This window comes from Castor canadensis, chromosome 11 (assembly GCF_047511655.1).
Source record: "Castor canadensis chromosome 11, mCasCan1.hap1v2, whole genome shotgun sequence".
NCBI lineage: Eukaryota > Metazoa > Chordata > Mammalia > Rodentia > Castoridae > Castor > Castor canadensis.
The window spans coordinates 81,840,063-81,862,626 of NC_133396.1; the positions used below are offsets into that span (position 1 = coordinate 81,840,063).

Sequence of the window (22,564 nt, forward strand, 5' to 3'; positions counted from 1 at the left end):
CTTCTCTGCAACACAGAGATAGTACTGGTTGGGTTACATTCTAATAGTGAGTCTTCCCCCTTCCTTCCCTCCCTTTTGCTGCCTAGTATACAAATGGATTGCTGGAAGTCTACTTGTCTTCTCTTACCATGAGGGTGGGGAGAGCCACTTCCTATTGGTGATGTAGATTGAGTCAGGGTAGAGCCACCATAGCAAGCCTGACAACCTTCTTCCAGACTTCACTGGCAGATGAGAGAGAGGGAAACCAACAACCCTCCTGGTTAAACTGCTGTTATTTGAGGATTGCTGTTTCATGCAGCTGAACCTAATCCTAACATGGGCCTTTCTTTCTGTCACTGACATTGGAGCCACAGTGAATTTATTTAACCAGACGATAAAGGGTTTTCCATGTAGCCACATATTTCTTTTACACCCCTTTCAGGGTACCTAGTATTAATGTGAACAAAAATGATTAGCATTGTTATTGCTCCACATTTTTACAGTCTTTAACATTGAGCTGTGTGCAATCACACTTATTATTTGTTTTTATGCACATACTAACTCTTTGTGAGCCACGTTTAATACCATCAACTCTTCACATTTGTGTTCTTAGCTCCTAGCCCATGGCCTGGCACATCATAGGGCATTAGTAAAAACTTCTGTAGAGTGGTTGGAGTTGAGAAGCTGTGTGTGATTTGTCCAAGGTCACAAAGTCAGTCTTATGTAGAGTAAAGACTTGAATGCAGATTGTCTCATACTGAATATAGCCTCATTAAAAATAACATTAATGTGAATTATGCAGCACTCTCCATCTGAAAATTCTAAAAGTACCTGTATAGTCTCCAGTTACTTTTCCAATTATATCTTTGGTTACTTTAAAATATTTATTATTAAACACTTAAACCATGTAAGATAAAATAGAGATGTCTACACGCCCTTTTTTCTGTTCTAGTTCACCCCTACTGATAAGTGCTGATACCCTATAAACTAGCTTCCACTTTGACTGTAGGTGACTGAGGATGTGCTTTGCTGACAGTTCTATCCCTGTGCCTAGGTCAGTGCCAGCCTTTGACTAGCCACTCAATAAAGATGTGCTGAAAATATAAATGAACTTAAAACCCCAATTAATATCATCATTCTAAGTTTTCTGCCAGTTATTTTCATTACACATTATACTTCCAGATTTACAAACAGGATTTTTTGTGATCTTTTTTCCTTTGAAAAATATTTGGCACCCATGAGAAGGACTGGTGATAAAAACACATGCATCAGCTTACTGTACACATACTACTCTTACCAAATCATTCTTTCTATCATTTTATAGAAGAACATGCCTTAACTAACGCTAATATAACAACAAAGCCAAAACCACAAAGGGATTGCCTCAAGTCTCCAGTTAGTTTACTCTCTGCAACATGAACCCGTGTGCCACACTTTACAGTCTACCTGTAACGCCTCCCCCACACCAGAGAGCTGAATTCTAGGACATTTCTATCTCCTGGAAAGACCACTTTAAAGAGGTAGAAATGTCTGGAAATCAGACTCACAGCCATGTAGTTGACCACTTTTCAGCAGCATTATTTTAGCTTCAGATTTTTGCACAGCCAGTGGCAGTCATAGTGAAGCTGAGCTGAGGGATGTCAGAGTGGCCAGGGACATTACAGTGACCCTGTTATTGATCTCGTGCACATACTTCATTTATCATTGTTTATCTAACATGCAGGGTAGAAATTTCTGGATGTTGGTGTGATTATTTATGATTTCTCTGAAAGAAAGAACTAAGAAAGCACCCAGGACTTCTCACCACTTCATAAGTGGGCAAGCTCGTGAATATATTACTCAATATTTATTAATGTTCACAGTGCTCAGATCCTTTCACACCATCAAGCTGGCCAGTTATCATCAAATATTATATCTTATCATCATTCTACTCTTAGTAACGCTATACCTTATACTTTCAAGGTCCCTTTTCTTAAACAGTTATAAAATCTCCTAAAGTGGGCTGGCCTAATGACTCAAGTGGTAGAATGCCTGCCTAACAAGCCTGAGGTCCTGAGTTCAAACCCCAGTACTGCCAAAAAAAAAAAAAATTCTCCCAAAGAGAGGTAAGCTGTCCCTATCCCTAGCTATAAGATAAAATGTCTGAGGTCACCTTGGAGTCTACATGAAGCTCAGTGCTCTATTTATAGAGCTATACTCAATGCCTCATCCTTTCTCACAACAATGCTTTCTCCCTAGAAGCAGCAAAGACTCTTCTTAACCAATGAAAGTCACCAGTCCAGGTGCACCCTGGCCCCCAAGAATTCTCTAGAGGAGAATCTAATCTTTGTGTGTGTAAGGGACCTGGAATGGAGGAGGAAAGGAGATGATTAGGAGAAAACATGGATATATATACAGAAGAAATTCCCTCTTGTCTCTTTATCAGAGGTGTTACACGCCACATCTCAAACAAGGGCACAATGTAGCTCACCAGGAAGGAGCAGAAGAAGATGAAGGAGACAAAGTAAACATAGGCCAGATCGGTGCCACAGCGCTCATTCTCATTCTGTCCTGATGGTGCCGTGGTATCGGGCTCACAGCCTTTCTCCCCAAGGCATGAAAGCATAATTTCCTGCCAGGCCTCACCTGTGGCACTCCTGAACCCAAAGACATTTTGGTTAGAAGCAGCAAGTCTGTATGTCCTATCCCATCCTCTGGCCTCATTTCTAATTCACCCATCCTTTCTCTTGCTGCAGGCCCACTGGGCTCCCTCCATACCCAAAGGCCCTTCTAGTGCTTTCCATGCAGACAGGAAAAATGCCAGTGGGGTCTCTCTTGGGTTCTGCCACCCCACCCACCACTTCTCCATTTGGTGAGGGTTCTCTGCTATTAATGGTTGAGATAGTGGTGGGACCCAAAGACTCTACATAAACAAAGCCATAAAAGTTTCAGCCCTTAAATGGAATGTGACCTGCAAGAAACTGTCCTTGTTTCCCCTCCCCAAACCCTAGAGGACATGTTGAACAAAGTTGAAATGTACAAATTAACTAGTGAATCAAAGATATTAATGAAACTTTCTAATGTCATGGGAGACAGTTCAGTAAAGGACTGTCCCCTTCCCCTGCCTATCCTTCCTAGAGCAGTAGAAGCAATGTGAAGAGATGAATGGAAATTGGGGGAAGAGGCTGACTACTTCTTTCTTTCCATCAGGCAAACTCCAGCTAGAACAGTTATGCATACGGGTACCTGAAGAGTAGCATGAGGGACCCAAAGAAACTCCGGAAGTTGTTGTGTCGGTTGATGTGACTCTCCTCATCTAATTTGATGTTTCCAAATACCTTGAGGAGAAAAAAACAACAGAAATCAATGAGCATTCCTGAGCTGTTGATGTGTCTGGTGTATATGGCTGTTAGATGCATAGGCAGGACACGATTTCATGATGGCCTGTCCCTGAATCAGACAGCTCAGATCCATGGTCTTGGCCTGATGTGGAGGGCTAATTACTGTACTGCTTCAGTGCAGCCATGGTGACTAATGCTAGTAAGGTCCAAGTACACACAAAATGCAAAATCTTTTAAAGTCATTCTCCCTGTACACAGTTCCTCCTATACCTAATTATTTTTTTTCATTTCCTTGGTACCTATCACCATGGTACTCGCAGTCTGTCAAAGACATTGCTTCACAGTGGAAGAGCAGGCAAGAAGTCACCTCTTACTTCCTGTCTTTGGTAGTCATAATGCGAACATCTGTGTTTGCAAAGACATCATTTATAGTTAGTGTGAGAAGCTTCCCTGGAATTTGCAAGCAGTTTAGGACAAAGAGGGGCATGTTTCTATCCAGAGAGTCATATCTCAGAAAGTTGGTATGTCAATAATCTACAATCCATGAAAATCAGCACTCACATATCTGAATGTATGTATGCACCATCCAACAGTAACCCAAATCCCACCCAAAAGTGACCACTGATGCACAAGCTAAAACAAAATCCAGGCAATAGGGTAGGGAGAGTCAGGATAACTGGAGGCTTGGTAAAAGAAAGCAAAAGCAGGTAGGTCTGGCAACCGAAGGAGGCTTACTAAGTTGCTACAGGACTGTGGCCACTGCAAACTCATGTGAAAAGGAAGTAAGAGTCAGAGATCTTTGTCCACAAAGAGAGAGAATAGTGATGAAGTCTCAGACACAATGCAGCCTGTGACCGAGGTCAACCCCAAAGCCTTTCAATGAGTAGGTGCACTTACATGCACACTCTCCTCACCCATTCAGGTTTCAAAGATCAGGATTTACTCTTACAAATCAGTGTTGGTACAATTGAGGGCTTCCCAGGTCATTTTTCCAGCCTTTTGAGACAATTTCCAACCTACATTTAGCATGCTTCAGTTTATTCAATGTATGCTAAATGGAACACATTTTTCCTTAACAGTTTTTAGAATGTGCAATTGAGGAACAATCTCTGCCCCCAGCTATTTTGCTCAAGTAACTCCCACTGACACCTGCTTTGGGAATTTGTTCTCAACGCTGTTTTTCAAAACCCAAATACTACTTGTCTCTGAAGGGAAATAGAGTGGTAAGCGAGGCAGCAGAATGGAGAATGGGGATAAGAAGGTAGAAGGCCTACTAAGTGACAAATGATTGCATTTTAAAAATTCCACCCAAGCAATCAAATCAAATTAGTCTAGACACTCCATGAGGAGACTGTCATTTATTCTTGACCTGTTCATATCTCCCTTTCTCTTCTTTCTTTTCATTCTCTTGGCTCAGAATCTATGATTTAGCCCTGATTCGTCACATGCACACAACTTACAGGGCTACTTCTCCCCATCACATTAATTAAGGTACCATAATTAGTTATCCTGAATATGATTTTCTTGAACAATATGTGCAATCATGAACTAGTTGTTGGTCAGACTGCAATATTTTCCTTGGTATATGTGCAATAGTCAAAGAAACCACAGTTATTGTGAATATTTTCTAAGTCAAAAATGTATATCCATTGTGAAGGTGGTCTTTAATATTTCTTTCCTTTTTTTTTCAGCTTTTCACTTAGTCTTTGTCACTAACCCAAATATCCTACCTCAAAAGGGTATGGGAGAAAAAGAAGGAGTGATTAAGAAAGGTTCGTGAGACTATAGGCTTAAATCCATCTCCACTTGGAATCATGAAACTTTAGAACTAGAAGGGACCAGTGATAGTATATAAGCAACCCCTCCACTGTATGACTGAGGTGATTAAGGCTCAGAGAGATTCACTGACTTGGCCAAGTTCACATAGCTGGTGAGTGGCAGAGCTAAGGCTGAAAGCCTCACTTCTAATATCCTGTAACCACCAGCTCCTTCCCATACATAGCAAGTTACTCCTTCCTTCCAGCTTCAGATTCTTCTACAAAAATCTCTTCTTCCAAGAAACCTTTGAGAATCTAGAATAATGGTTCTTCTCATAGATACATCTGGTTGCTATTTATGTGTCTTTCCAAAAGCTTGTCCCCTACCTGTTTGTAGATTTCTGTTTGTGCCAACTATATTGGTTACAGCCTCTGTAGTAATAAGTGCAGGCCTGGGCAAGCTTTGTACATAGTGCCAAGTCTCTCTCTGTCACGGATCAGGATAGGAATGGCCAACTACAGGCAAGTCGCAGTGGAAGTGGCATTCATGTCATTGTGGGATGGAAATACTGCTTTTATTTTTTGAAAGATCTCTAATATTAGAGTTATTCTGAAGATCGTAATTTTATAACTGAGCAGTTGCCACCTCCCACTGAAAGGTCAAAGAAATACTTGGGCTAGTTTGTCTGGTGGGATCAGAGAGGATACAGAGTTAACAACATAGACTGTGGAACAGAGTGGAGTTTAAATCTTAGTGCTTCTACATACTGTCTGAGAACTTGATGTTAAATACTACTTACCCATGCTAAGCATTACCGGAGACCACAAAAATCACCTATAAAGGTTTTTATATCATTTCTGAATACATTAGTCCATATGTTTTGTGCTCTGTCTCTATAAATGTATATGTATGTAATATATCTGCATGTTGCATTATGTCTAGCATACCAAGGAGTGCAAGTGATGATAAATAGCATTATCATCATCATTAGTATCAGTATTGTTAGTTGCAGGTCAGAATTGGAGATGCTGTTATTCTAGTTTATTTCACTTAAAGATGGTAAAGAGGTTATTTTGATCATGGGCAAACAGAATTTAATCAAGCTTTCATTTTTCTGTTCACAACTAATTTCTGAATCAAATTTTGGGGGTGTTGAGAAGGATTTGGTAGACATTAACAAGCCAGTCTTAAACATCAGTGGGAATTCTATTTGTAATACTGCTGACACCATCATTGAATCTCTAGTGAAATACCTTCAGTGAAGGAGAACTTATTACTTCTCAACAAATTTCACATTATTTTGATGTTTGACATTCTATTGTATTTTCAGAGAACAAAAACTCTCCAATGATAAAGTTAGAGGAAAAACAAAACCAAGAATTACAGACAAGACAGAGGGGCAAAGAGATATTTCTGAGATACTCTAGACAAGGCTATTGACAAAGCAAGCTTGGGAGATGGAACAGTGGCTCCAGGTGGCAGATACCACTGAGAAGGCAGCTGGCATTCCAAAGGTTGCCAGACTGCCTGGCCACAGAAGACTATCAGCAGAAGTTCTTTGCTGGATTTAGTTATGATTATTTCCTAGACAGAAAGTGAGCCCTCCTGAGACAAGCAGAAAGCCTGTTAACCCCATCAGATAGATTTCTTTTAGGTCAAGTCCAAATACTAGAGATCCTGAGAAAGGGATCATCATCTCTTTGGGGATCCCTCTGGCTAAGAATAGCCATCTTTGCTTTAGTTTTGATTTATGCCCACAGAAGCCCAGCTGCTTGTAAGTCAGCACCACGATCTAACAACCTCAGATGAGACCCCCATAGCTGACCACCCTGAATACCTAGAGAACTACTTGAAAGTCCCAAGGTCACTGCAACAAGACCTCGGTAGAGCACCCTTAGGCAAGCAGTGGTTGAAAATGACTTCAATCCTGCATGCTCAGGTTGCTAAGTCAGAGACCACCCAAGCAACAGCTGTCCCTACCAGGCCCCTGATGCACCTGCTCACCTGCATCCCAATGATGGCATAAATGAAGAAGAGCATGGCAATCAGAAGGCAGACATAGGGGAGGGCCTGGAAGGAAAGCGGAAAGACAATTATTAATCAAAGGAAGGTAGCTTCCACGTTCAACTACCTGCAATCACTAACAGCACAGGAACTCTTGCCCTGAGGCAGATTCAACCGAGGACTAAGACTTCACTATTTGGGACTGTTCCATTTTGGGTGCAGTACTTTTTCAGATGTCTATATTTTCTGATGGATATATAAACAGTCAGTCATAGAAAGGTTTGTAATTTGCCTTCTGTGAAGAACATTCATGCATCCAGAAGTATAGACAGACCATATCTCAAGGATTGCTAGGAAATCTTCCTGGGCTTGGGAGATTTTTGGCATGCAGAGGATGAATAATCTGGACAAATGCAATGCAAATTACACAGCAAGCGTCCAACCTCAGCTTCCAAATCCCTGCATTTCTCTTTCCCACTCCCATACCCAATGTGGAGGTCACAAAGGAGAATCCAAAATGCAAAGTGAAATGGCTGGAGTCTCACTTGTTTGTGCATTTCTAGAAGGTTCTTTCATCATCTGATATATCATTTTCCAGTGCTTAAGTCTTCTGATGTTTCTTTCTGTTTTACACAAAATTCTCCAAAGCCTGCTAAGTGTTAGCCGCCATGAAACTCTGCCATGAAGCCACGTAACATACAATTCCATATTGTGTGTACTTCCTACTGCTTTGGGAGGATAGCATTTCGATATGGGAGTAGGGAGCAAATAAAGGAGACAGAAGGCAGGGAGCTGCCTTGGTAGCTGGGAGAGAGTACAGACATAGGACAGTTTGGATTTGGGGCCAGGATGGGCCACTATGCTTGTGGGGTCATCTAAGTGCCGATATGAAAGGCCCTCTCCTTTACCATACAGTAAGCTTCCCGATAGCCAGTGCTGTCACGACTCTCTACCCTGTCATGAGTGTGCACACCATGAGTCCTGGGAAACCTACTGAAGGCTTTCAGACTGCTTGAGCAGGGAAGAGCTTATCAACAGAGCTAAGGAAATGAAGAGCCCCACGAAACTATTTATAACTTGAATACAGGAAAACATTTAAATGCAACTGAAAGCTGGTGGGAGAATCCCCTCTTCTAGGGAAGTGAGGATTCCCAAGATCTAAGGAAAGGAAAGGCTACATTTCGAGGGATGATGGGAGACTCCACTGCTAAGGGCTGAGCATGAGGAAGCAGGGTTTCCTGCCACCTGGAGTGCTGTCGCTTTCTATATTTACTTTCTGTCCTTGTTCTGCCTTTTCCACTCATAAGTCTCTAGCTCCCGTTCATCTTTCCTACTGCTAACTCTAGGGAGAAGACCAAAGATTCCATTTGTTCTCTCCTGACATGCCATAAATCCTAATGCAAAACAAGGGAAAAGAACTTCTGAGCAGGGGTCAAGGGTAGAGAAGTGGGTGAGGCCCAGGGCTGGACAGGGATAGGTATCGCCAAGGGTGATGCTGTTTCTGTGTGCAGCTCTTCTTTTTCTGCAGAAGCAGCTCTTGTCAATCTGCATTTAAGAAATCTGCTTCTATACTGTGCCTCAGAACTGTTCTGAAAAGGAAACACCTATCTGGAACACAGTGTCACCTCGAAGCAGATTCACCTGTCTTTGCGGTTCTCCATAGTATTCACCAGAATAAGCTGTCAATTTTTGACATCTCTTTCTTTAACCTCAATAGTATATAGCTTCACAGAGACTTGGAGATAGTGATAACATGACAAGATGACACATATTTCTTAAGAGACTCACTAACAACTGAAGCTTGTTGGGCAGTCCTCTTCAGATAAAAAATGGCTTTAAAAGCATCTTGTCCTTACAATTCGGAATCTAAATTCACCTGAGACTCAGATGGCAAATTCTTGCTAAGATTTGAGATTTCTCATCTATCATCTGACTTTGAAAAAATAGTTTTTATTGAGGTAAGGCCTCTGTGGGAGTTATAATGGCAAACAATTACTCCAGATATGGTAAAAATGTCAAGATTGCACCTAGAAGCCTGAACATTGTTACAACTGGTCTCACATCTCAGACTCCAAGAATCTGATGAACAAGTAAATTAGTAATGATGGTGTGGAGGTAACTCCTTTTACAAAGGATGACAAATTGTGAACCTGATGGCTTGTTCTCTGATTTCTAATTTAAATTTATAAATAATTAAAATAAGGAAGACAATTTAGTGAACTCATGATTTCTTATCTTTATTATCTCTTAATTTAATCAAATTGAGTTTTACATGTTCAAATTTTTTGGTTTTGGCTTTGATTTCTTAACATATTTCTTGATTAAGAACTTTTTGGAGACTTTTGTGTTAATATTCATTGGCTTTCTGATAAACACAAGGTATAAGTGGAGAATAAAACAGCCATGTTCCCTGTCCAGGGACGAATATTCCAAACAGCCCACTAGAAGGTGTAAGTTATAAGGTTATCTTGCATTTTATTTGGTACTTTGTTTTCCAAGGCCCTTTGATATCCTTTGCACAAGGATTTTCTCTGTCACCCTAGAAGCTACTTGTCATCAAATTCTCACAATCTTTGTTCTGCTTCTGTACTTATGCCAGAATGCTAGTTTACACTCTTTAATTTTCTCACCTGGATCAGTAATTATCACCTCTTAGTCAGTCCCACTGTCTCAAGGTCCTCACTTTCCCTAGATACACACACCACACTCTACTCTCATACACAGCAATTTTTTTTTTTTTGAGTTACTGGAACTCAAACCCTGGATATGGTACATGCTAGGCAAGTGCTCTACCACTGAGTTACATCCCTAACCCATGATTCATAAACATATTCATTGAAAAACTTTTTTCACAAGAAAGGAAAAGGTATTTGAATAACACTTAGGCCTCCAGAACCTTAAAAAACCTACACTATGATATTTACTAAACCTGATAGATATTTAAATATGTTTGGAAGTGGTTCTCAGGTGCTGATTTCTTTATTGGTTTTTTTTTTTATTTCTAACTTATACTTATTATACACATATCTCAGAATGGTCCCATGAGACTATTTAGAAGAAACTCATTGGATGAACTTGCCCTGCCATTCCTATTTGTTTATAGGACACAGAGCTGACCATAAGCATGGTCATCCAGTAGTTTAGGAGGTGCACTGATGAAGGCATGGAGGGACTGAGTATGAATTATCTTGCTATGAGACATAGGTTTAAGGAATCCTCTGAAAAACTATTAAAGTGTAAAATAAAATCACTGACAAGTCCCTGAAATATTGAGGCCACCTGACTAAAGGTGGCTGGTTCTTTGCATGGGTGAGATTGCTGCTCAGGGTGATGTGTACCTCCCAGGAAAGGAGCTTACTTTATGAAGTATGTTGCCTGCCTCAGTGGACAGAAAGAAGGCTTGAGCTACTAGACAAGGGTTTTTTTAAGAATAAGTTTCTGTGCAGTAGACATAAGTTGATTACTGGCCACTTTACTGTAACTAAGAATTGCTCTATTTACTGAATGTTTTCAACAAATATCCGATCTTACCAGCTTCACCTTTCTATAGGTGAAGGAATAGATCAAATGATGCTGGTGTACAGTCTGGCCTGGCTGTGCTGTTTGATGTGACAGGGCCACCTCAACCCTCAGAGAATTCCTAGTGCCTCTTACCTTGAAGGACTGCACAAAGGTCCAGAGTAAAATACGTATGGTGTAGCCCTGTCGCAGAAGCTTTATGAGGCGGGCAGCTCGGAAGAGTTTCAGAAAGCTCATATTGAAGCCACTGGTGTTCACCAGCTGGTGGACCAAATGAAACATATAATTAGTGACATTATGGTCATTTAGAAAAATCCAAGCACTAGTATATTTTTTCTCAGATCACAGAATAGGACACAGTCTCGATTTTTCTTTGTTAACCCCAACTCCAGCTGATGGCCAACCAGGAAGTCCATCTATGTATGCCTTCCTTCTCAGGCCTGCCCTCTATTACAAGGAAGACAGGCAGGGGAGTACCCCAGCAAACATGAGACAAAATTGATTTCCTTAGTCACTACCGAGTGGTCTGAAGTCTGTACTTAGATACCAAAGGAGCAAAACTAGTAACCCCTGTAGCACACGATGGTTCTCCAATACTCAAAGAGAGTTATAATGAGCTAGCCAGGTTTTTGTTGGGATGAGCAAATCTAGGGAAGCAATTCAGACCTAAGAACTTTAAGGGCAAATATAACTGTGCTTCCTTTGAGACTCTAGCAAAATACTGTGCACACTAGCTTTCTCCCAACACCCTCTATTCTACTTACCCAAATTAGATGTCTGCTATTTAAGTCATGCAAATACAATAAGGCCTTGCACAAGATCCCAGCACACCAAAGTTTGCATTCTTTGGGTAATGTTCAGGAGTGAAGAAGTGAATCCCCAATACTTAAAATGGGACACATTTGATGTGGTGGGTTAAAAATGGACTAAATGTGGAGAGGATTTTTTTTTTAGTGTTACTCCATGGCCAAGCTTAAAGAGAAGGATCTTATGAGCCATTCACCTTGCTGTCTGTCAGGATAATTTCTGTGATGCTGCCAATTACGGTGATGAAGTCAAAGATATTCCAGGTGTCTCGGAAATAGTTCTGCCAAGTGAATTCAGTCGTAGGAACATTAGGAAGAGAAAAAAAAATCAAGAAGAAGAAAAGACATCTTTCATTACATAACTTTGTCACTTGGAATTAAAACTTGTCAATTCACGGACAAGTTCATTCTAACTTTGGCTTCAGTCTCCTATTTCTAACCAGAAATTCTACTTCTCCCTTACTAATTTGGGAATTCCTCATTTGGAAAAGCAGTCCCATCACTATTTGAAGACCTTGTTTTCGAAACTGTCACTAAAAAGCCCATAAGAAAGAGATTTAAATTTTTTTGTAGCAAACATTTATTTTTAAAACCACTTTACAGAGGTATGATTGACAGATAAAAAGCTATACATATTTAATGTATATATCTTGATGAGTTTGGGGATAAGTACACCTCTGTGAAACCATCACCATCATACAACTATAACAACTTTTAAATTATCCACATTGCCTCAAGTGACTTGATAAAAATACAGTGCTGACTTTCAACTATTGATAAAATTCACACAAGTTATAAGGACCTAAAAGTCACAGACATGCCAAAAATCTCCTGTTAACTCCATTGAGTCTTTTCAAATCTACAAGTGATTAACAGTAAGATGAACAGACTTCATCTTCCCCTCTTTTTCTGCTGTCACACCTTTTGAGAAGGGGTAAGTAAGTAAAAAAAAAACAAGAGAGCAGTAATGAAATAAGTGGGCTGAAGAAAACGAAGGAGTTAGAAAGGACTTGGAAAAATCCACCAACCAGATAACACTCTACTTATTCAGAGAGTGGACAATGCATCCATCTCCTGTATTCCGGTGAACACAGATCTTGGCTAGGATCCTTAAAACAGCATACTAGGGTCTCCAAAAAGGTCCCTTGCTTCCCTCTGGGCAGCATCTCCCATAAGAGGTCCTCAGAGCATTGAAGAAGTATCCCCTGTCCCAGCCTCATACAATTGCATCACTGTGTTCCTACTATCAGCTTCAGGCCCTTGGCATTCTTCCAACTCATTTATTCCTATCATGGGTCCTATAAGTAGATAATGATAAATGACCATTGTTCATAAGTATCGAGTAGAAGTGTGGTCCAGAGAAGTAAAGAAAGATATGCAATAGAGAGAGAAGATGAGTGGATAGAGAGAGGTTACATTTAATGAGCACCCACATAGCTACATGAGAAAACTGAGGCTTAGTGGAAATCTGATTCCAAAGCCACATGCACCCCCAAGGCATGGAGAGAAGCTGATATGCACAGCTTCATCAGGAAGCTAACTTTTTTCTTATTTTTTGTTGCGGTACTGGAGTTTGAACTCAGGACCTTGTGTTTGCCAGGTAGGCACTCTACCACCTGAGCCACTCTACCAGTGTAGGAAGCTCACTTTTCGATAGGATACTTAGTTCATTGGTGGTGAAGCCAATTTGAGTCCCCAAATGCCTCATGTTTTAGGGCCCCCCTATTCCCCAACCTGGGGTGAACTTCCTAATTCTTGGTTCATAGATGTAGGTCACAGAGGGCTATAAGCCTTGGGTTCCAGGTGAGGATGCCTTACAATACAGAATAGTATATTGTACTATAAAATAGCAAATAGCACAGGGCAGAGCAGTATGCCCCATCTGTAGTTTTGCTTTTCATGATTTCAGTTACTTGCAGTCTAAAAATATTTTTTCAGAAAAAATAAATCCATATATTCTATATTGCATAGCATTCTGACAGCATTATGAAATCTTAATAGTGTCCTGCTCTACCCCACTCAGGATATGAATCACTCTCCCCTTTGTCCAGTGTATCCATGCTGTATACACTATCCACCCACTAGTTATGTAGTTGCTGTCTCAGATATCCAATTAATTGTCATGGGATCACAGTGATTGCATTCAATAACCCTTATTTCACTTTATAGTCCCAAAGTAAAAGAGTGCTTTGCAATGCTGGCAATTCGGATATTTCACAGAGAAACTATAAAGGGCTTCTTTTACATGAAAAGGTGATGGTTCTCAACTTAATAGGAAAGTACACAGTATGATGATATTTCTATCAGTGACAGACCACACATACAATGCTGGCCCCACGTGACTTATATTGCCTAGTGAGATCGTAGTTACTGTAGTTTGTGTTAAGTATACTCTATGATGGTCACACAGTAATGAGATCACCTAACAAGTTGCTTCTCTGAGTTTATCCCATGGTTTAGTGATGCATGAGTATATATACACAGGGCTCATTACTACTTAGAGTTTCAGGCAGCCACTGAAGGTTTTGGAATGTATCCGTGGCAGATAAAGGGGGACTACTGCATAGATTACTGTGGACTTTGAAATCAGATCAGGATATGAGTCCCACTTTGTCTTATGGTTACTTTGAGCAGAGTAGTCATCCTTTCTGAGCTCCAGTTCATCCGTAAAAGAAAAAAACATAATAGTGCCTATCTAATATAGTTGCTATGGAGATAAAATTAGTATGTATAGCATTTGGTATTTAATAGCTATCTAATATCTCTTGTTCTCATTTTATTCCTACTCTGCTTTCCAATTCTACTAATTTTTAAAAAGCTATAGTTTTTCTAATTTCACTTTCCCCATTTAAAACAACAATAATGATAATGATGACATCTGTCATACCTATTTCAGAGTTACTGAGATCTGACAGAAGAGTATAGATGGGGTATTCTGAAAATCTAGAGTGCCGTATCAATGTGGTGGTGCCTTTTCTAGTGTGAATGACTCTAGACCTTGAATAGGAACACAGAAGTGAGGGTGGGAAAGAGGCAGGCCTCAGGGCTGAATCTTCTAGGTAAACCTGTAAGTATGTATTCAGCATTCACCATAATTAGACACATAATTGGGGACTAACTTACAGACAATGTCAATAGCACATGCAAGTCATCAAGATGCATAGAGAAACTTTCCCTGTTGTGGTGCTGGCTTCTCTTTCAGCTCACCCTATTTGGGTCTTGACTGTTTTGTAAAGGCATCATTGGTGGTACTTTTTTTTTAACCTTTTTATTTCCTCAAGTCTCAAAACGCTGAAAAGAGAGTCAAGCCAGCCATAACGCAGCCCTCTACAATGGGTTCCCTTCAACTCTTCATCACAAATGATCAAATTAATGGGTTCTCAAAGAACCAGAAGGAGACCAAAAGCAGCCCCCACAATCAACACTGACAATTAAACCCAGCACCAAGTCCCTGTTGGAGCTATCAGACACACACTTAGTCAGATCAGCAGCAAAGTTTTTTCTTCTTTCACAGAAAGTCACACACACATTTGCATATAATTTGAAACGGTAGCTCACACTCTAAGTAAGTGTGAAGCAGCTGTCAAGTGGGCTTATTGGCATCCCACTGAACTCACAGCACACACTGAAGCAAGGAGGAAGGAGGGAGAAGGTATTATTTTGTGTAACGGATACTAAAACAAAGGGCCAGGCTTTCTTAACACTCTTGAGAGCAGATGCAAGAATTCACCAAACAATTATAATTAGTAACTGAGAATAAGTAAAAGGAGAGCTCATGCCAGAAAAGTTCATACTCATCCCTCCTAAACCCAATTCCAGAATCCTCCTCCCACCCACATACATACCCCTTAAAGATCATTGGCCTTTATAAGTAATAAACATTTATTTTCATAGGCAGAAATTACTCTTGATGCCTCTAATGGAGGAGAACTAATAGGTCTATTTGCTATGTTTGAGTCATAAAATTCTTATGCCTTTGACCATTAAGACTCAAGGTTTATTAGTCCAGTCTTTATTTTGCTCTTTTATACATAAAGCCACAGTTCTAGTAAAATCCAATGATAGCCACCCCTTGATACTGACAGAATTTGACAGGACCAATGCAAATAGATGAGTGTGGAGCTGGATAGGTGGCTTCCCTTGCCCTTTCTCATACCTGCCCACATCAGCCCATCTTAAGGCAGCTCATTGAGCAGTCAAACAAGTTCACCTAATTAGTTGGGCAGGTGTGTGAACCATTCTGGAACAGCAGTAACCACCCCCTTTCCAACAAAGGCTGGGAATGCATCCAAAAGGAGGAGAAGACAAGCCTGATTCTGGGACAGATTCAGTGACATACCAAGAAGCCAAATGCGATGACCTTTAGGACACATTCCAGGGAAAACACCATAGTGAAGGCGATATTCAGGTACTTTAGAGCCAGTTCATAGGTACAGGGAGCAGAGTAGTACTGTCCGGAAGAGAAAAGAAGAAATAATTTAAACCCTAAGGTAAGGGGGTAATACACGTCCCTGAAGCCGTCCATCTCCCAGCTTACCCTGTGGGACACTGTGGTGCAAGAGGAGAGTTACATATTCTATGTAGCAAAACAAAGTAAAACACAGTCTGGTGTTTTAATAGCAAAACCACCAGTCTGCCTAGAGACAAAGGAGGGCAGGGAAGACACATTTTCTAGTGTTAGGTATTTTACCATTTACCATTCAATACAATCAAGCTTGTAGTAAGTGAGCATTAGACCTATGATACCTAAATGATATTTTTCACCCTTGTCAGAGGAAGACTCCCATCACTAGGAGAAAGCTCCTCAACTGCTATTATATGTTCCACTGCATTTGGCCCAGTGGATCCCAGAAGTCCAAGGCTGTTGAACAAGAAAAGAGCAAAGAGATTCCGGGATAAAAGAGTAGGTAATAAAGTGACAGGTTGGTATACTGGAGTGCTTTCCCAGCGTCTCTGTGCATACACAACCGCTTGGGAAGGAATAGTTGCCAGCATTCACCCGCCTCTCACCTTCATCATCAGCACGACAGTGTTCAAGGCAATCATGGCCATGATGGTATACTCAAAGGATGGAGACACCACAAAGTGCCACACACGATACTGGAAGGTGTGCCTGTTCTGTGGCATGTAGCGGGTGAGAGGTTTGGCACTGATGGCAAAGTCGATGCACGCCCTCTGCAGAAAAGGCACAGTTATTATTCTAAGCTCAAATTTCCTAAACCTGCCATACTGGTGGGCTCTCGTTAGAAGGTTAAAAGAAGAGGACAGAGGTGCAGAAGTAAAAATGACAACAGGGACCATTGTACAGGCAAGATGTCCCTTAATTGAGCACACAGAACTGGAAGCATGCTGTCATATGGGGTAAGGACTTACTGGTTATTAATAAAGTTTTTTTTAAACACAGTGTGTTAGCTGAGATACTGAGGTAGGAAGCCTCCCCTGATGCCCTTAGTCAGGACTATAAATCAACAGGTTGAGAATCCCTTATCCAAAATGTGTGGGGCCAGAAACATTTGGGATTTCAGATGTTTTTCTGATATTTTGTAAATAGTTACATATCCATAATGAGATATTTTGATGATGGATCCCAGGTCTAAGCGCAAAACTCATTTATATCTCATATATGCCTCATACACATGGCCTGAAGGCAACCTGATGCAGTATTTTTAATAATTCTGCACCTTAAACAAAGTTTCATGGTGTGGAATTTTCCACTTGCAATGCTATGGTGTTGTTCAAAAAGTTTTGGATTCTGGTTTTTTTTTTTTCCTTTGCATTTTTGGATTAGAAATTTTTAGCCTGCATCTGTCTATGCATCCCTCTAACAGTCCTTAGCAGTTTCTAGTTTGGTTCCATTGTTTGACAATAACAACAGAAAAAGCAGCTATGAAAAAACCCTACAAAGTGCCAAAACTATGCTTAATTTCTGAAAAAGAGGCTGTTAGAAGACATAGTCCCTGCTTACAGCAAATACTGGCCATGAGGTCAGTCAGGTAAGCAAATGTTATAATCTTTTCTTTCTAGACTATCACACATAAAGATAAAGACTGCATCAAACACCTTACGTACCTTCCAGTTCTCTGTTTCTCACATCTGGGCCTTCAACAAAGAAGTACTCAGAAAATGTTTAGTTAATGATAAGTAACTTGCCCATTTCCTCTTTATTATTCCACAATAAAGGTAGGAAAACACAGTCTTTCTCCCTAACTCTGAGTTCTAGAGTCCTTTCTGAAGCGCCTTCGGTCCCTCACTGCAGACCACCTGTTATTACCTCATTCTTCTCCAGGCTGCACTCCTCCATCATCTTGTCCCCTTGCTCTTGAAAGGTGATGATGATAAGAGCCACAAAGATATTGACAAAGAAGAAAGGGAAAACCACAAAGTAGACGACGTAAAAGATGGACATCTCCATGCGGTTGCTGCGGCTTGGGCCTCGGTCCTCCTCTGTCACATCTACAGAATGCTGTAGAACCCTGTGGGGACAGAATGAATGGGCATGGATGGTGGATAACACACTTGGCTTTATTGAGACAAACCACCTAATGTATTCCTTTATTGGACTTTTTAACTTTTCAGCTCCCTCATTAATTTGGGGTACCGTAACCAAGTTGCTGAAGACCCACTGGCACCCAATTCCACTGCTCTTTCTAGCCTACTTTTCCATCTGCACTCAATTCCTAAGAAGCAACAGAGTGACATGTTATAATTTAGGTTATATTCAATACCAAGAGGCTTGGAGTGTTATTTGACATTTTACTCCCAACTAGAGTATGCTGCTCCATAAAGTGGTGAGTTAGTCATTGCCAAATCTCTGAAAATTTAGCTTCCAGGTACAGACAGCATAAGAACCTGCATTCTTCTGAAGAGGCATGATCACAGAAAGTATTTCTGGGTTCTGCCAACTCATTCTTATCCCTTCATCCTCAGGCTCTCAGGTGCAGAGCCAACCTGGAGGATACATCTTTAAAATAGCCCCCAGGGACTCTCCTAAGGGGTAGAGAGCTGTTGGAAATTCATTTGTTGTACAGGATTGAGATGGTTTTACTCAGTCCTTCAATATTGTATTCCTCCTCTCTGGCTTTGCCTGGAGGATCTTCATTCTTCCTGTCTTCTGCTTGTCTCACCCACTCATAACCACTTACTTTCCCTTGTACAAAAACAAAGGATTAGTCTTATTCCTCCTGGATCCGCTTCTCAAGGCACCCACGTGGTCCCATTCCAGCTGTCAGACAAGTGTGCCAACACCAATCCATCACTCACTGAGGCCATCCTTCCCCAGTGGAGACTGTGAAGAGGGTGAGCAACGCCCAGATGATGTTGTCATAATGGAATTCATGGCGCTTCCATTCTCGGCCCTTCACCTCCATCTTGTTTTTCTCATGGTCTACATAGTTGCCTCTGAAACCAGAATAGAAATAAAATGGGCCATTTCACTATAGCTTATCAGAGAGTTTGGCGATTTTACAGACTTTAAGAATGTGGGGTAACAATGATCACCATATAAATACAGATAAGAGGGAATTTTATTAAAGGCAAGTATCACCATGGAATAAAATGAATGTGGTGCCTGAAAGATGTGGGTTAAACCTCAACTGAGATCACTAATTGCTGTGCAATCTAACCTTGAATCTCAGCTTCTACAACTAAAATACAAATGAAACCCATCTCAATAGGTTGTTGTAAGGATTTGAAGTGCAAAACAGTATCAAATGCATTTTATCATGTCTGATAAAAGAGGTGCTCAATAAAAGTTTACCAACTTCCTATTTTGTCTTTCTTTTGAAAGAAGAATGCTGAGATAGTAAAGGAAAGGAGAACCTCTGGAGGATGGAGAAGGATTTGTCAGGACATGCTGTAGCAAAAAGTGAGTGGTGTGCCAATGGTACTTACATGCACTCCTTCTCTGTGTCCTTGGAACTGTCTGTGCAGTAAAAGAACTTTCCCTTGAACAGCTGAACTGCGATGACAGCAAAGATGAACATGAAGAGCTTGTAGACAATGAGTATGTTGAAGACATTCTTCAAGGAGGTCACCACACAGTCAAACACAGCCTGTGGATAACAGTGAAGACCCTGGTCTGTGAGCCCTGTGATGACCTATGAATTTGCCCAGAGCCAAGGCAGGGCTATGCCACCACTGCCCAGTAGCACCAAGAAGTTGGTCCAGGAGATATTACCCCACTAAGGAAGTGACACTCTTGGGATTAAGAGCTGGTTTCTAACCAACAACAGGTGTTGGCGAGGATGCGGGGGAAAAAGGAACCCTCTTACACTGTTGGTGGGAATGTAGACTAGTACAACCACTCTGGAAAAAAATTTGGAGGCTACTTAAAAAGCTGGACATCGATCTACCATTTGATCCAGCAATACCACTCTTGGGGATATACCCAAAAGACTGTTACTCCAGAGGCACCTGCACATCCATGTTTATTGCGGCACTATTCACAATAGCCAAGTTATGGAAACAGCCAAGATGCCCCAGCACTGACGAACGGATTAAGAAAATGTGGTATCTACACACAATGGAATTTTATGCAGCCATGAAGAAGAACGAAATGTTATCATTCACTGGTAAATGGATGGAATTGGAGAACATCATTCTGAGTGAGGTTAGCCTGGCCCAAAAGACCAAAAATCGTATGTTCTCCCTCATATGCAGACATTAGATCAAGGGCAAACACAACAAGGGGATTGGGCTATGAGCACATGATAAAAGCGAGAGCACACAAGGGAGGGGTGAGGATAGGTAAGACACCTAAAAAACTAGCTAGCATTTGTTGCCCTTAATGCAGAGAAACTAAAGCAGATACCTTAAAGCAACTGAGGCCAATAGGAAAAGGGGACCAGGAACTAGAGAAAAGGTTAGATCAAAAAGAATTAACCTAGAAGGTAACACCCACGCACAGGAAATCAATGTGAGTCAATGCCCTGTATAGCTATCCTTATCTCAACCAGCAAAACCCCTTGTTCCTTCCTATTATTGCTTATACTCTCTCTACAACAAAATTAGAGATAAGGGCAAAATAGTTTCTGCTGGGTATTGAGGGGGGGGAGCGGGAGGGGGTGGAGTGGGTGGTAAGGGAGGGGGTGGGGGCAGGGGGGAGAAATGAACCAAGCCTTGTATGCACATATGAATAATAAAAGAAAAATGAAAAAAAAAAAAAGAGCTGGTTTCTAAGCTGGTCACAATGGCAAGAAACTGCCACCTGGGAAGAGAACAGATGCTCTGAATCTAGAAGTAAACCTGAAGCAGGAAACCTAAACCAGGTGACATCAAACCAGGGAGAGGGTTCTTTGTGGAGTGCCATTGGGGGTACTCAGTGTGAAACACACAACTTTAATGATCTTTAAGATCATTTAACATGTTTTAACCATTAAACAGTATGATATTATACACTTGTTTATGTACTGATTGCATGCTTTCTCCTTAACCTTTCTAAATGTATCAGGAGGTGATAATACACTATTGCCTTTGTTAATGTAAATGATACTTCAGTGTAAGTTGCTAATTTATTCCTATTACATTCAGTGCTTATTGTAAGTGTTTGAAGCTGGCTGTGTTTAGAATGAAGACCAACAAAGGCAATTTGGGAAGGACTGAAATTGTCATGTCTTAGAGACGGAAGCTAGGTGGACAGAAGCAGAGACTTACACTTCAGTTAAAAGTTGGTGACAGGTTTTCAGACACCGCCATCCTAGGCCCTGAGTGGTAATAAGTTTGAAGCCTTATTTCTCTTTCAAGCCTATTTTATCTTTCTACTAAAAGAGGAGTGGAGATAGTAAGAGAGAAAAGAGCCAGTTTTGACATACATCAAGCCATTTTTAGATTAGTTTCTAGGTTTTTAGGTTTAGCTCACTGGAGAGAGAGAGAGAGTCTAGCCCCACAGTGGTGCTGCATGTGTGCAGTTGCTTCTTCACAGCTCTCGGTGAAGCAGTGCTGGTTTAATTAGTTCAGCATTGCGGGGAATGTGAATGACTGCAGCCTTGTGGACTCATCAGAGCCACCTATGTCTCCCTCTGGTTATGGTGCTGCAGAGCGAAGAACCAGCACTCTCTAATTTAGAGGAATTACCCAAGACTGGGGGCCCCTTCTCCAGCCCAGGAACTGGCCTCATCAAGCTGTGTGTGGTCCTCAGGACCCCAGCAGCATGAGATGCAGTCAGCAGCAGTGGCTGGGTCCTGGGCCAGTTTCTGTTCTGGCAGATGGCAAGGAACAGCTGGCCAGTGAGAGGTCCTGCTTCATGGGGGAATGGCAGGGGAGGTAGTGAGGAAAGCAGTCAGAAGCTGCTTCTTATGGAGTGTAAGTATTGCCTTTTGTGAGTCCAAGCAGTGTGCCAGACCCTTGGGCTCTGAGAGGAGACATGTCTCAGCTAGTTTGGGCCCAATGAGAAGTGGTCTTTTCTTCCCTCCCTCGTCTGATAAACCTCATTTATTTTGCCTTTTCTCTGCAGAGTACAGGGTGGAAAGAGAAGCAGTGCTCTAAGACTAGCAGGTGTTTGGGATGGGTGCAGAGCACACGGGGGCATCTCCCCCTGCTGTGGGGAGAACACAGCAGGGAATAGGAATAGAGACCTGGGGAGAGTCAAGGCTAACTTTGTCCTCTGTGGCAGGTCTGGGAGAGCAGACCAAGCATGCCAGTGGAATTACTGGATTTTCTTTCAGGGACCCCTCATGTAAGGTCATTTGTCTACATGACAAATGTGGGTTAAAGTATCTCCATTTTCCAGTTGAAGGGAAGTTCAAGAATGAGTAGTCTGCCTTAGGTCACAGAGCTCAGTCTCAGAGCAGAGGCCAGTTCTTGTATGAGTTCTCTTCCATCTTGTCAGGGGTTCTTACACTGTGCTATCCAAGAGTCACCTGGGGAGCAGGTTTAGCAGGCACCTCACCAAGCCTCTCCCCAGGAAGTCTGGCTTTGTTGTACTGGGGTGGCCCAGGAATTTGCATTTTAAGAAGCATCCAGGTGAGCCTGACTTAGCAGACTTATGACCCACACTTTGATAAGCCCTGTGTTACTGAATACAGCTCTGCAGGTAGATGATTAAATCTGCTTTTCACGAAGCATGCTACTGGAGCCCATGAAGATGGAGCTCTGTCCTGGTGCTGAGGCTCAGCTGTGTGGCCTAGAGGCCATGAACTGGGAGCCAGGAATGCAGGAAGGAAGAACTTCTTTCCCATGGAG

General features: G+C 41.5%; 1 protein-coding gene across 11 annotated transcripts in view; it reads right to left on the reverse strand.

The window, feature by feature from the left end:
* The window catches only part of Cacna1e (calcium voltage-gated channel subunit alpha1 E), a 477,885-nt gene that overhangs the window by 31,228 nt on the left and 424,093 nt on the right, over positions 1-22,564 (reverse strand). For all 11 annotated transcript variants that reach the window (XM_074047300.1, XM_074047306.1, XM_074047299.1 and 8 more), the window contains 10 exons: positions 19,277-19,437; positions 18,647-18,784; positions 17,658-17,859; positions 16,397-16,561; positions 15,726-15,836; positions 11,584-11,667; positions 10,716-10,841; positions 7,062-7,127; positions 3,205-3,296; positions 2,450-2,615 (listed from right to left, as the gene is read on the reverse strand). In XM_074047300.1, the coding sequence (XP_073903401.1) occupies positions 2,450-2,615; positions 3,205-3,296; positions 7,062-7,127; positions 10,716-10,841; positions 11,584-11,667; positions 15,726-15,836; positions 16,397-16,561; positions 17,658-17,859; positions 18,647-18,784; positions 19,277-19,437 (1,311 nt within the window). The remainder of the gene's footprint in view (positions 1-2,449; positions 2,616-3,204; positions 3,297-7,061; positions 7,128-10,715; positions 10,842-11,583; positions 11,668-15,725; positions 15,837-16,396; positions 16,562-17,657; positions 17,860-18,646; positions 18,785-19,276; positions 19,438-22,564) is intronic.